This window comes from Hemiscyllium ocellatum, chromosome 42, assembly GCF_020745735.1.
Source record: "Hemiscyllium ocellatum isolate sHemOce1 chromosome 42, sHemOce1.pat.X.cur, whole genome shotgun sequence".
NCBI lineage: Eukaryota > Metazoa > Chordata > Chondrichthyes > Orectolobiformes > Hemiscylliidae > Hemiscyllium > Hemiscyllium ocellatum.
Genome location: NC_083442.1, coordinates 35,651,121 through 35,666,736, shown reverse-complemented (window position 1 = coordinate 35,666,736; position 15,616 = coordinate 35,651,121). Strand labels below are relative to the sequence as shown.

Sequence of the window (15,616 nt, the reverse complement as noted above, 5' to 3'; positions counted from 1 at the left end):
TGAGCCAAACTAACGTAGTTTACAAAATACCATGCAAGGACTGCACAAAACACTATATAGGACAAACAGGAAGACAGCTAACAATCCGCATCCATGAACATCAGCTAGCCACAAAACGACACGACCAGCTATCTCTAGTAGCCATACACTCAGACAACCAGCAACATGAATTTGACTGGGAAAACACCACTATCATAGGACAAGCCAGACAGAGAACAGCCAGAGAATTCCTAGAAGCATGGCATTCATCCCCAAACTCCATCAACAGACACATCGACCTGGACCCCACATACAAATCACTGCAGCTGAAACTGACACCCGGAAGCGGCAAGAACAAACCAATATAAATACCGGAAGAAACATCAAAGCAGCGCTTCACACGAGGCTCCAACAGCACTGATGATGTTCCCTAGCCAGGGAACGAAACGTTTGCAGCAAAAACTTCCAGCTCGGCGAGCAGAACCACAACACCTTTCTTTAAAACGAGGCCTTTTGGCCACAGCCTTCTCAAAAGAACACATTGAATAGTGGCCTGGTGACCACTCTATGTTGAGTTATTTTCTAGAAGAAACACAGTTTACACGTAAGGAGTTATAAAAGTTCAACTTAAACAGAAAACCTTCACATTAATTTTTGATGTTTCCATTGTGAAGCACAAGTTTAGGTGAACCTCAACTTTTCTGCTCTATTCTTCATCAGTTCAATTGTGTTGCTACTATTTAAAGCAAAGATGCATTCTCCAAGTTTGTGTTTAGAAAGCATTTGTTTCCTCATGTCAAAAGTGTACTTATTGGGTTAAAATGTCATTGTGTTGGTGCTAGGTAGGCACGTAGAACATCATTTTAGGCCAGAATGCATTAACTCTATGCGATTGTGGTTCAGTAACTGTTTCTGATCTAGTTGAAAGAGAAATACATGGATTCACAATGTCGTTCATCCCCAAATTAAATCAAGAAGAATTACTTCCAGAGTATTTGGTAGAAAATGCTCAAGGATAAAGGTGCTTTAAAAATGGATTTAATTTATATAATCAAATAACCCTTTGCCACTTAAGTACTTTAAAAAAAACATCAGCAGTAGAGTTCCTGCTCTGCCTAAAATACAAAGGCAGATAAACCTACCTTATAGCAAAACTTCTGTAAAGAGGTAAAATGTAACATTCCCTTATTTATATCAAGATGTGCTGAATGAATTGTCATTAGAGTTACTCACTCACTTCTTAGATCTAAGATTGCAAATACTACACACCATCTAACTAAATGGAGATCGGTTAATAAGCAAAAAAATTCAGAATCAAAGTGACTATGGGTTATGATACAATGTAAACATACAGGTAGCTATTTTGCAGGTCTTTAATTTGCAAGCAGCCGAGATGTTTGGACAAACCAGGATTTGGGGTCAACTGTGCAATCCAACTTCCTGCCTGATAAAAGTTAAGCTTGAGTTTCTCTACTTACCATCCGGTCAGCAGAGAGCGTGTTTATACTTTGATACTTTAATATTTTGACAGTTCATTTCTTTCCTCCTGTGAGAATGTACAAGACTGATTCTGCCAGGATTGGAGCAGTCTCCTTTGCAAACAATCCAGGGACTCTTGGGCAAATGCTGATTCAGTTAGCAATCAAGACTCTGCCTTGCTTTCAAGATGCAAGTTATTTTACAAGCCATGATGCCAGATACAGCAGAGGAAAGATTGAGATGGTACCACCTTTATGATCATGGAAAAAGACCAAAGACTAATTTTAACTTGAAAACAGTATCTACTGAATACTCACTGCAAAAGCTCAAAAGCTCTCCCAGTCCTTTGTGTTGAGACCAAGGCTCTTCCTTATTTGTAGAAGAATATGTGAAAGGAACAATAAAAAAGCTTCACAACAATTTTACTAGCAATCATATCTGATGGCCATATGCTGGAGCTCTAATTCACAGGATGCCTGACAAATTACATATACACTTGTGTATTACTCAATGCTAATCCCCACCTCAAATGCACTGGAAGACACGCAAGGGATACCCAAATTAAACCTTTATCGTCAGTAAATGCTTTGCAGTATTCAAGCTTTACAACTGTAAGTTTGTCATGGATTCATCCATTACAGCTACAAATTTTTCAACGTTTGAGAATTTGACAATACATTGTCCCAGTGCAACAAAAGAAAAAAAAAACAAAGTCCACAGCAATGAGTGTTGGAGCTAAGGAACCCAGTGCTATGTCTTAACTTGAGACAACCTTCTCTTTGATATATACAACCAATTTAATGGTGAAGTCGAACAAAACTATTACTTGCAGCTTGGATTGGTTGTCAGTTTAGAACATAGCAGTCCATTTTTCACTTAGCCCCACCAAGCAATGATCCTTCAACCCTAACCACTATATGCTGGGATAGCAACACACAGGCAGAGCACAGCAAGGACAGCAGCCATAAACACCCAGGACAGTAGCAATCTAGAGGCAGGCAGAGAGAGCGAGAGAGAGAGAGAGAGAGAGAGAGCGAGCGAGGTGGTCAGGCAGAAAGAGAGGGGGAAAGGGCAGGCAGAGAGAGAGGCAGGCTCGGCAGAGGTGGGGCAAGCAGAGGGATGGAGGCAGGCGGGGAGGTCAGGCAGAGAGGGGGGGTGAAGCAGAGAGAGAGGGGGGGTGGCAGACAGGCACAGAGGGGACACTGAGAGGGGGAGACAGAAAGAGACAGACCGGGGGGAGAGAGAGAGGAGGCAGGGAGGGAGGGAGACAGGGAGAGGGAGGGAGAGACAGACACACACACGCTGGGTGCTGTTCTCTTCCAAATGTTAACTACCTGTACCGCTGTTATAGTCTGACGAGTTCTGTACAATTTTACGGGTATTTTTTAAAAATTTTCATACAGCAAAGAAATAGAAGGTACTGAGGGCTTCTACTGAAGCTGGAGGTGACGGTCATTAGCCAGAAGATGCAGCAGAGTAGAAAAGCAGCAATGACAAATGATTTTTTGAGGTGGAAGGGATTGGAGGGCATGGAAAGGAGGCAAATATTGGGGAAACTCGACACCAGGTCTCAGCTCGAGTCTACATCTAGTACTATGGAAAAGTACAAGGTAAAAACTTGTTTTGTTTAAAAAAGCAGAAAAAGCAGAAAATTAAATTCACATTCCACTAACAGCGTTGAGGTCAAAGGTTAGCAAACCTAAAGAAACTGCACAGCAAATATACATATTCTTGAAGGTTTTTAAAGAATAAATATTTTTTGTAATTAAACATTATGCAAACACGTGCCACGCTTGCTCTCGCTCAACCATGCATATGCGCTATATACAATTTGAAAAATACTGTGTCCTCCTTTTAAAAGTCATATACAAAGATATCCCCCAGAGCGCTGCCTTACAGTTAGCCAATCAACATTCACAAACAGGGAACCTACATACAATTAATGTCTGGCTGGAAAAAGAAGAGCCAGGTCAAAACAGTTCAGTTCAATTACTACACACAGAGAAAAATGAATAAATGAAAGGAAACAGAAAATGGTTCAGCTCTCAGAATGTAGCTACATTACAGATTAAAGTTGGAGGGTTTTTAGTGTGTCACACCCTTCATCCACTTACAATACTGTTGTACATTTTGTGGTTTTATCTACTTTTTTTTATTACAATATAATTTACTTAAACTTTCCATTAACAAAAAGTAGGGTAGAACTCCAGCAGTGTCTGCAAGGGCCAGTGCCGCCCACTTTATTTGCATCAGCACTCTGTTGCTAACGGGTTGACAGTTCATTATAAGCTGAGCCTCAGTCCTCGATATACTCCCAAAGATCTTTCTCATAGCCTTCGTGCACATGCTGTAGCAACACCTTCCTCCGACTCTCACAGTATCTGATAAAGACAGAACAGTCAATCAAAATAAAACAATAGTTAATTAAATTATCCAAAATAAAAAGTTTAACATTCCAGATGGAGGCCTTCATTAGCACAACTGAATACAGGCTACTAGACTAGATAGGTTTGAAGTGTATAAGGAGGTAGTGTTATCAATTCTGGAAAGTGTGAAAATAGATATGTTCCCTAGGGCAGATGGGATTTATCCACAGATTCCCTGGGAAACCAGGGAGGAGATTGCCGAGCCTTTGGCTTTGATCTTAATGCTGTCATTGTCTACAGGAATAGCGCTGGAAGACTGGAAGATAGCAAATATTGTTCCCTTGTTCAGGAAGGGGAATAGAGGCAATCCTGGAAATTATAGACCAGTGAGCCTTACTTCGGTTGTGGGTAAAGTGTTGGAAAGGGTTAAGAGATAGGGTTTATAATCATTTATAAAGGAATAAGTTGATTTGGGATAGTCAACACTGTTTGTAAAAGGTAGGCCATGTCTCATAAACCTTGTTCTTCGAGAAGGTGACCAAACAAGTGAATGAGGGTAAAGCATTTGATATGGTGTATATGGATTTCAATAAGGCGTTTGATAAGGTTCCCCATGCTGGCCATTGCACAAAATATGGAGGCATGGAATTGAGGTGATTTAACGATTTAGATCACAAATTGGCTAGCTGAAAGAGAATGTGATGGTTGATGGGAAATATTCATGCTGGAATTCAGTTATTAATGGGGTACCACAAGGATCGGTTTTGGATCCACTGTTGTTTGTCATTTTTATGAATGAGCTGGATGAGGGCATAGAAGAATGAGTTTGTAAATTTGTAGATGACACTAAAGCTGTTAGAGTTGTGGATAGTGATGAAGGATATTGGAGATTAATAGAGAGACATAGATAAGCTGCAGAGCTGGGCTGAGAGGTGGCAATTGCAGTTTAATGCGGAAAAGTGGGAGGTGATTCACTTTGGAAGGAGTAATAGGAGTACAGAATACTGGGCCAATGGTAAGATTCTTGGTAGTGTAGATGAGCGGAGATCTTGGTATCCAGGTATATATATCCTTGAAAGTTGCCACCCAGGTTGATAGGATTGTTAAGGCATATGGTGTGTTAGCTATTATTGGTAGAGGGACTTCAGATTGGTTCCACAGGTCGATGCAACATCGAGGTCTGAAGGACCTGTACTGCGCTATAAATGTTCTATACTATCCAATTGTTCATGGAGCAAAGGGAGAAATACTGTGTGGAGGACTTCAAACACATACCTAAGAAAGCAAAGAAGGGTGAACAGATGGAGATTTTAAAAATAATTACAACTTCCAACTACTTTGAGAAGGAGTTGGCTAATTGGTTTGAACAAGCCTTTCCTGTGTAGACAGAAGCTAAGTTTATATAGTAACCAGATACCAAAGGAATGATAAAACACTAACTGTTTAACATATGCCGAGATCTAAGGTTTAACAGACCCAATTCCTTAATCAAAAGCTCAAGGGTCAAAATTTAAACTCTGGCCCAGCACTGTCAGCTTGGTTCTGTTGATAGCACACTTGCCAGATTCAAATATTTAAAGATTTCACTCCCATTCCAGGCTTCTTGCATTTAAATTTACTGCACAGCATAGAGTACACCAGTGTGCAGTTCCAGCACTGTAAGAAAAACATCTGCCTGATCAGCTAATGTTAAGGATTCCATTACCCTGGCAACATTCATCCTCAAATTACCGTCACCAATAACAGATCAACTGACCATTTACTCACTGCTGTTTTGAGAATTATGCTGAACAAAAGTAGGTACTGGATTTGCTTCTGTGATTAAATATTCATGTATCTTGTATCTGAAGCACAATGAGTTGTTTAAGACAACATTAAGAATTTGAAAGTCTTTTTTTACATGCGTAAGGGAAGTAACTGCCTCAGCCACATATACTTTAATAGGACTCACTAATTGTGAATCATGCTAAGGCTCTTGCAAGTGAAAAATCCTTTTATATCACAAAACCACAGATAGCCTTGAAGCTAGCAACCAGAACGCTAAACTACTTTTACTGATAAGTTCACTATGTGTTAAGCTTTCAACAAGTTATAAACCTCAGGGTTTAAATGATCAAAAGGGAATGCTCTAATCAACAATTATGAGATGGGTTACACCACACATTGCAAGAAAAAAAATAATCCATGAGGAATGGGAGGATCAAAGGAGATGGATTACTCATATTTGTTATGGTCCCTTGGCAACTTTCACCTTCTATCGATCAATCCAACCATTTTTTTGAGAAAAACAATAAGGAATCAGGTTCTACTTCTACTACAAGAATGGGAATGCCAGCGCATTCATGACTACATACACAAAGATTACATTAAGAGCCTATATAGGTTTCATCAGGACAGAGGTCACCCTGGAATAAACAATATTTTTGATGTGGAGGAACAGATGGTCAGAGGGAGAGAACAGAAAGCATTGTCAGCATTAAATTCCTCTCATCCCACCTGTACTTGTCTTGTACTTTCTGTTTGATGTCTTGCAGGGAGTCCTGGGATATGTCCCTCTCCAGATAGCCAGACAGCACTTCTGTTGCATTTTCCAGATCTGCCTGATTGTTCTGGAAGAGAAACACACATTGCATGGAAAGATTTGGATCTCAACACTAACATGATTGCAGTATGGAAGCACTGAGGGCTGAGTGTTTGTGCTCTCATATTAAACTCCAGCCACCTCAGTTATCCTCCACTCAATAATTAAAGTCAAAGCAGCAATGGAGCATTTCAACTTACAAAAAAAAAAATGTCAAAACTTATGTAGAACTATAAAAATACAGCTAAACTGAAAAGAATCAAGAGTGAACACTAAATCTTGGTTTGCTTTGCAAAGCTCAGTGCAAATAAATACATACCTGGTGACAAGACAAGGCTCTGAAAATACCATCACCAGAAAGGGAAGCAAGGTTGTATATTTTTTTTAAAAGAGTAGAAATATCACACAATGATTGTATAGATGACATTCGCAGAGTTACACAGCACTGTCCAACCTGCCCGTGCCAACCAATATCCTAAAATGATCTAGACCAACTTGCCAGCATTTGGTACATATCCCTCTATATCCTTCCTATTCATGGGTGAATCTTTGAAACGTTGTAATTGTACTAGCCTCCATCACTTGCTCTGGCAGCTCATTCCATCCACATACCCTCAGTGTGAAGTAGTTACTCCTCAGGTCCCTTAAAACCTTTTCCTCAAATCTCAGCCCTCTAGTTCAGACTCCCACATGCTGGGAGAAAACTCTTGGCTATTCACTCTACCCATGACCCTCATGACTTTATAAATCTCTATAAGGTCACCCCCTCAGCCTCCGATACTTCAAAGAAAATAGCCCCAGCCTATTCAGCCTTTCCCTATCACAAACTCTAACACTGGCAACATCTTTGGAAATCTTTTCTGAATCCTTTCCTAGAGCAGGGGGACCAGAATTGAACACAGTCATCTAAACGTGGCCTCATCAATGTCCTACATAGGAGATCAATGTCTAAAAGTGGCCTCATCAATATCCTACATAGCTGCAACGTGACATCCCTACATCTATACTCAAAGACAAAAATAGAAATTGCTAAAAAAGCTCAGCAGGTCTGGCATCTGTGGAGCGAAATTGAAGTTCATGTTTTGGGCTGAGTGACCGTTCCTCAGGGAAAAAGCAAGCCTGACAACACTTACAAACGTTAATTTTTAGTTCTCATTTCTCGTGATCTGGGAAAGTAATAGTACAGGTAGACAACCCTTTATCCGAAAAGCTCTGAAATCCAAAGGTTTTTTTGTGAAGTTTTTTTCTAATTAACAAGGTTGTTTGATGTGCAAACAGCGAACCCAACACCACACCCACTCGATGCGTGTCATTCAGATGCAGCATGTGAGGGCATGGCCCAGTACTGGCAGGCCTCAATTCTGCTTCAGGCTTTACTCAGTGCATCTGCTGTTAGTAAGACTTTTTAAAATTTCACCATTATTCTGTCACTCATTCTGAAATTCGAAAAATTGAATTCCAAAAACCAGCTGGTCCTGTGCATTTCTGAAAAAGGATTGTGCACTTGTATATTGTGCTTGCTCAATAATCCTAATGACAATTACAGGATTTTGATTTCATGATAAACTGACTGGAGCAACACTGTGTGAATAAACTGATAAATAACTTGGAAAGGGAACTTCAAGATGATGCTGCATCGATAATCTTGCTCCTCTTGTCTTCTTAATGGCAAAGTTTGTGAAACTGCAACATAGGAAATAATCTTGATGCTGCAGGGCATGCGAGAGAAAGAATATTTAAGATAGAATGTTCCGTGCCTACTATTCCCTTCTCCTTTACATTTTTCAAATTGTACACAATTGTCCACATGGAGACTTCACACATTTTAACGTCACTAGAATGTCAGTGATTGCATAAAACTTCCACAACCTCATTCGTTAACAGGAATGCCTACTACTTAATCATGATTCTACTTCCCCATCCAGTATTCATATAAATTGGATATTCTCGTCATATTCTTGGTGCAAAGACTCTATCTTTCTATTTCTTTCAATCTTGAGCTTTAGACTACACTGCTTCAAACCAATGAGACTATTCAAAGGACGTGATTGCAGTTTTTAAAAATTAATCACACTTACTGTAGCACACTGAGAATGTTGTGTTTTTTGGGAACGGTGAGAGCAGAAGCAAATACATGGAGCCAATGGGTTTGGAACTGAATGAAACCTGTTTGACAGTAATATCCTGTTTGGCTCCTGACCAGGTAACTATGGCTTGTGTGAGGGCAGTGCAGCAGGGAACCACCAAGTTTACAAAGAGAAAGCATCGAAGAAATCTCTCTTGTGGAAGCACTAGAGAGATTCCAGTAACATCCAACTGCCGTCTCTATGAAGGAGTAAGACACCTTTAAGATTGAGGATGCGTCTTTTCCACTGTCTGTGAATGAAGGAACAATCTTGTGTCAACCACAAAGAACTAAAAAGAAATGAAAAGGAAGAAAAAGAAAGCAACTAAATCAAGTTAAGTTTTGTGGTCAGACTAGTGTTATTGAAATATATTTCTTTATTGTTTTTTCCTACTTTCCGCCCTCAATATCCATGTTGTATCTGTCTTTGTGGCTGTCTGTTTGTGAAGTGGAGAAGTTAAGGGGTGAAGTTTAAGTTATGGAACAATAAGTGGCAATTAAGACATTAATTTCAAAATGGTGAAAGACAAACTATTCATAAACAGTTATTTCCATGTGAACTGCAGAACCAGCTGTTTTTTGTCATCTGACTGTGGACTTTATGGTAGACTGATTAAATCTTTTCTCATCTGTGAAAATTGTGGGAATGAGAGCAGGAAGAAGTCTGCCTTCATCTTTGATTTCCAGCGCACTACCCCCAGAGTGAGTCACAACACTGAAGGTTCCAATACTAGACGATTCGAGCTGCTTCACCACAGAAAACCTTACTTTCAGCTACCAAGGCCCAAGCTTTTGAAATGTTTGCCCTAAACCACTCACATTCTTCATTCTTAAAACCTACACCTTAAAACCTAAACAAAGTTTTAGTCACTTGTCATAACATTTCGTGAGGTGGTTCAGATTTGCTCGATAATGTTTCTCTGAAGCAGCTTGGTAAAAGTGCAATATAAATATAAGCTGAAGTTGAATATGGAGCTTCCATGTTCGTGGTCATGAGGTCTATTCAGAGATCTTGCCTGTTTGGGCTTGATACATAGCAGTGCAATAGACACTTCTGTCTTAATTCTGTAAAATAAAAGAACCAAGTTACCCCTGAGGAAGAACAACAGCTCATTTCTGCATCAAATCTGGTGCGTGGGAAGCAGACACTTTTGGCACTAGCTTCATGCTTGCCACATGTGGGGATGCCAGGATATGGCATGGCATGCCAGAATAGTGCATGCCTGAGACACCAGAGAACACAGTGTTTGACTCACCATTTGCCCCATCACGTTAAAGGAGTTTGTAAAGCAGTTGCAACACCTTCAGGCTACAGAACAAGTATGACAAGGAAGTAATGACAATCAACAATAGAAAAGGCTTACGTGAGATTTGCTCAACATACGGAAGTTAAGGCATGGCACAGAGACAAGTTCTCAGCAAGTGGCTGCAGGAAATGCAAAACCTCAAAAAGTGTCTGAAACTAAACCTGCAACCACAAATTGAAAGCTATTTTCCTGTCACATGGGAGTAGCAGTATATTTTGATGTCAGTCAACAAGTCAAAGGAAAGATGCACAATGGAGAGTTAGCGCACACAAGTTATGGACAAGATGCTTGTAGAGAAATTGTGTAATAAGATTATATTATGTGCTTATAGATGGTGAGAAATCCTACAGGATTCTTTACTTCCAATAGATTTGAAAGCATTTATGAATGAATTAAAAGACTAAACTTCAAGCAAAGGATCTATTTCGTTAATATATTATGATAGTTCCTACTTGCTGCTCTTAAGTCACTGCCTGTAAGCACAGCTATCACATAGCCTGCCAGTTTTACAGGCCAAGTTGAAATTTTTAGTTCACCTGAAACCACAATATGTTCCAGAGTAACTGTTAGTCTGTGCCTAGATTTTATCAGATAAACAGATGATCTGTCTCACTTTCAAGATAACGATTTGTAGCTTTGAGTGTAAAGAGGGCCTACCTCAAAGATAATGGACTGGTTGTTCTTTCTGAGGTAGAAAGCAAAGACGTAAGTGTACATTAATGTGGCGCGACACTGACAGAGCACATCCACAGCTTTCTTCAGGAACTGCACCTCAATCCAAGACATATTGTGTTGTTGCATTTCCTCCATCTTCTGCTTGACCTGAGCATAGAGTTTGTGCTCAAACCGCAAGCTCTGCATGTGGTTCATATAGCGGTTGCAGTAGAATAGGTACCGCTGGAGTGCTGCTCGAGAACGCTGTGAAACAAACAAACGGTAGGAACTGAAAATGGTGTTAGAAGATTGAAAATAGTAGCAATTTCACTTTTTCAAACAGACATATTCAACATGCACATAGTCAATTAAATTCATCTGATTTGACAAATGTTAGTACAGCAAACACATACAAATATGATTTGAGGAGTAAGCCATTTGGCCCCTGTGCCTGCTCCGTCCTTCAGTTGTATCATGGCTGAGCCGAAGTACAGCACAGCACAGTACAGGCCCTTCAGCCCATGATGTTGTGCCAAGGATTAATCCTAATCTAAACTAAAATAATCTAACATACGTTCCCCTCAATTCACTGCTGTCCATATGCATGCCCAGCAGTCACTTAAATGTCTCTAATGACTCTGCTTCCACCACTGCCATTGGTAATGCATTCCATGCGCTCACAAATCTGTATAAAGAACCTACCTCTGATGCCTCCTCTATACCTTCCTCCTAACACATGAAAACTATGACCCCTCATGGCAGTCAATCCTGCCCTGGAGAAAAGTCTCTGGCTATTGATGCATTTTAGAAGGTCGAATTTGAATGCTGAATATAGGATTAAAGACAGAATTCAAGACAGGATTCTTGACAGTGTGGAGGAAGTTGCCTCTCATTACCTTGTATATCTCAATCAGGTCACCTCTCTTCCTCCTTCTCTCCAGTGAGAAACATCAGAGTTCAGTCAACCTCTCCTCATAAGAGAATCCCTCCAGTCCAGGCAGCATTTTGGTAAGCCTCCTTTGTGCTGTTGTGAAGGCCTCCACATCTTTCCTATAATAGGGCGACCAGAACTGGGCACAATATTCCAAGAGTGGTCTCTCCAGGGTTTTGTAGAGCTGCACCAAAACCCCTCAGCTCTTAAACTCAACCCCCCTGTGAATGAGAGCCAAAACACCATATGCTTTCTTTAGGACCCTATCCACTTGGGTAGCAACTTTGAAGGATCCATGCACTTGAACACCAACTTCCTCCGCACTGTCAAGAATCCTGTCTTGAATCCTATATTCAGCATTCAAGTTTGGCCTTCCAAAATGCATCACTTCGCATTTATCCAGTTTGAACTCCATCTGCCATTTCTCAGCCCAGCTCTGCATCCTGTCTATGTCACACTGCAGCCTGCAATAGCCCTCGATACTATCAATGGCACCTCCAACCTTACTAACTTACTAACCCACCCCTCAACCTCGTCATCCAAGTCATTTATAAAAACTACAAAGAGCATAGGCCCAAGAGCAGAGCCTTGCAGGACTCCACTCAACACTCTCCTCCAGACAGAATACTTTCCATCTACAACCACTCTCTGCCTTCTGTCAGCCAACCAATTCTGAATCTGGATAGCCAAACTCCCTGTATCCCATACCTCCCGACTTTATGAATGAGGCTACTGTGGGGAAACTTATCAAACGCCTTGAAGTCCATGTATACCACATCCACTACTCAACCTTCGTCAACCTGCCTCGTCACCTCCTCAAAAGAATTCAGTAAGATTTGAGAGGAATGACCTGCCCCGCACAAAGCCATGCTGACTGCCTTTAATCACGCTATGCTTTTCCAAATAGTCATAAATCCTATTCCGCAGGATTTCTTTCCAAAACCTTGCTGACCACAGATGTCAGACTGACTGGTCTGTAAGTGCCAAGGATTGCCCTTTTCCCTTCTTGACAAGAGGAACAACATTTGCCTCCTTCCAATGTCCCAGTACGACTCCCATGGAGAGTGAGAATGCAAAGATCTTCACCAGCAGCTTAGCAACCCAGGATAAACCTAGTCTGGCCCTGGAAACTTAGCAATCTTAATGTTTGCCAAAATTTCCTTCACATCAGCTTCCTCGATCTCGATCTGTTCAAGTCTGTTTCTCTGCTCCTCAAAGTTCTCATTTACAACAAGGTCCATTTCCTTAGTGAAAACCGAAGCAAAAAAACTCGTTTAGGGCTTCCCCATCTGCTCAGATTCCACACACAAATTCCCTACACTATCCCTGATCAGCCCTCCCTTCTCCCTGATAATTCTCTTATTCCTCACATAAGAGTAAAATGCCTTTGGGTTCTCCCTAACCTTTCCTGTCAGGCCTTTTTCATGCCCCCTCCTGCCTCTCCTTCCTAACCAGCCTGAAACCTTCTAAAGCTGTGCTAGACCCTTGCTTCCTCCACCTTACATAAGCTGCCTTCTTCCTTTTGACAAGAAGCTCCTCTGTTCTGGTCATCCAAGGTTCCTTAATCTTACCCCTTCTTGCCTTATTTACTTCTACCTTAAAAATATTCAATGACCATATCCAATCACTGTTTAGGGAAGAGAGTTTGAAAGACAATTATCAGGGGTAAAAAAAGTGCTTATCTCAGTCTTAAATGGGAAACTCCGTAATTTTAAACTGTTTCTCATCACTCCTGGCAGGAGAAGCATTCTCTCTATCAACTTTGCTTATAGTTTTATAGTTTAGTAAGATCAGCTGACATTCTTCTAAACTTCAACTGTTTGACCCAACCTTAACAAGCATACCTCCTGAGAAAACCACCCATACACGGTTACTCCAAACTGCCTCCCATGTATTTCCATCCTTTATAGAAGGTGACTAAAATTGTACACAGTACTTCAGCTACGATCTCACCAAAATCCTGGACAATTGTAGCAAGATATATCTACATTTATATTCTATTCCTCTTGCAATAAATGGCAACATTCCAGTTGCCTTCCTCATCACCTCATGTTCCTGTACCAACTTTGTGAGATTCAGGTACCATGACACCCAGATTTCTCTGTACTTCACTTTTGCAATCTGCCTTTAGAACATAGAACAGTACAGCACAGAACAGGCCCTTCATCCCACAATGTTGTGCAGATCATTGATCCTCAAGTATGCACTCTCAACTTTCTGTGACCATATGCATGTCCAGTAGTCTCTTAAATGTCCCCAATGACCTTGCTTCCACAACTGCTGCCGGCAACGCTTTCTATGCTCTCTCAACTCTTTGTGTAAAGAACCTGCCTCTGACATTCCCTCTATACTTTCCTCCAACCAGATAAAACTATGACCCCTGGTGTTAGTCATTTCTGCCCTGTGAAATAGAGCCGATAGCCAGAGACTATCTATGCCTCTCATTATTTTGGATACCTCAATTAGTTCCCTTCTCCTCCTCCTTTTCTCCAATGAGAAAAGTCCGAGCTCAGTCAACCTCTCTTCATAAGATAAGCCCTCCAGTCCAGGCAGCATCCTGGTAAACCTCCTCTGAACCCTCTCCAAAACATCCACATCCTTCCTATAATAGGACAACCAGAACTGGACACAGTATTCCAAGTGCGGTCCAACCAAAGTTTTATAGAGCTGCAACAAGATTTTACGGCTCTTAAAATCAATCCCCCTGTTAATGAAAGCCAAAACACCATTCGCTTTCTTAACAACCCTGTCCACTTGGGTGGTCATTTTAAGGGATCTATGTATCTGCACACCAAGATCCCTCTGTTCCTCCACACTGCTAAGAATCCTATCCTTAATCCTGTACTCCGCTTTCAAATTTGACCTTTCAAAATGCATCACCTCGCATTTATCCAGGTTGAACTCCATCTGCCATCTCTTAGCCCATCTCTGCATCCTGTCAATGTCCTGCTGCAGCCTACAACAGCATTCTATACAGTCAACTACACCTCCAACCTTTGTGTCATCTGCAAACTTGCTGACCCATCCTTCAATCCCCTCATCCAAGTCATTAATAAAAATTACAAACAGTAGAGGCCCAAGGACAGAGCCCTGTGGAACACCACCCACCACAGACTTCCAGGCAGAATATTTTCCTTCTACTACCACTCGCTGTCTTCTGTTGGCCAGCCAATTCTGTATCCAGACTGCTAAGTTCCCCTGTATCCCATTCCTCCTGACCTTCTGAATGAGCCTACCATGGGGAACCTTTATCAAATACCTTGCTGAAGTCCATATACACCACATCCACAGCTCGACCCACATCAACTTTTCTAGTCACATCTTCAAAGAACTCGATAAGGTTTGTGAGGGATGACCTGCCCCTCACAAAGCCGTGTTGACTGCATTTAATCAAGCCATGCTCTTCCAGATGGTCATAAATCCTATCCCTCAGAATCCATTCTAACACCTTGCAGACGACAGACGTGAGACTGACAGGTCTGTAATTGCCGGGGATTTCCCCATATTCTTTCTTGAAGAGAGGAATTACATTTGCCTCTCTCCAGCCCTCAGGTATGACTCCAGTGGAGAGCGAGGATGCAAAGACCTTCGCAAGTGGTGAAGCTATTGCATTTCCCGTTTCCCATAGCAGCCGAGGACAAATCTGGTCTGGGCCTGGCGACCTGTCAATCTTAAATGTTTGACAAAGTTTTCAGCACATCAGCCTCCTCTATCTCTATCCATTCCAGTATGCACACCTGCTCTTCAAAGGTTTCAGTCACTACAAAGTTTGTTTCTTTTGTAAAGACAGAAGCAAAAAACTCATTTATAGCTTCCCCTACCTCCTCAGACTCCACACACAAATTCCCTATGCTATCCCTGATCGGCCCTACTCTTTCTTTGACCATTCTCTTATTGTTGTGGTTCTGTTCGCCGAGCTGGAAGTTTTTGTTGCAAATGTTTCGTCCCCTGGCTAGGCGACATCATCAGTGCTCTGGAGCCTCCTGCGAAGCGCTTCTTTGATGTTTCTTCCGGTATTTATAGTGGTCTGTCCTTGCCGCTTCCGGGTGTCAGTTTCAGCTGTCCGCTGTAGTGGTTGGTATATTGGGTCCTGGTCGATGTGTTTGTTGATGGAGTTTGTGGATGAATGCCATGCCTCTAGGAATTCCCTGGCTGTTCTCTGTCTGGCTTGCCCTATGATAGTAGTGTTTTCCC

General features: G+C 41.4%; 1 protein-coding gene across 1 annotated transcript in view; it reads right to left on the bottom strand.

Moving 5' to 3' along the window:
• Positions 1 to 2,011: 2,011 nt before the first annotated feature.
• The window catches only part of LOC132834778 (E3 ubiquitin-protein ligase ARIH1), a 76,822-nt gene continuing 63,217 nt past the window's right edge, over positions 2,012 to 15,616 (bottom strand). The window contains exons 12-14 of the mRNA XM_060853776.1: positions 10,495 to 10,755; positions 6,321 to 6,433; positions 2,012 to 3,839 (exon numbers count right to left, since the gene is read on the bottom strand). Coding sequence (XP_060709759.1) covers positions 3,755 to 3,839; positions 6,321 to 6,433; positions 10,495 to 10,755 — 459 coding nt within the window. The 3' untranslated portion in view covers positions 2,012 to 3,754. The remainder of the gene's footprint in view (positions 3,840 to 6,320; positions 6,434 to 10,494; positions 10,756 to 15,616) is intronic.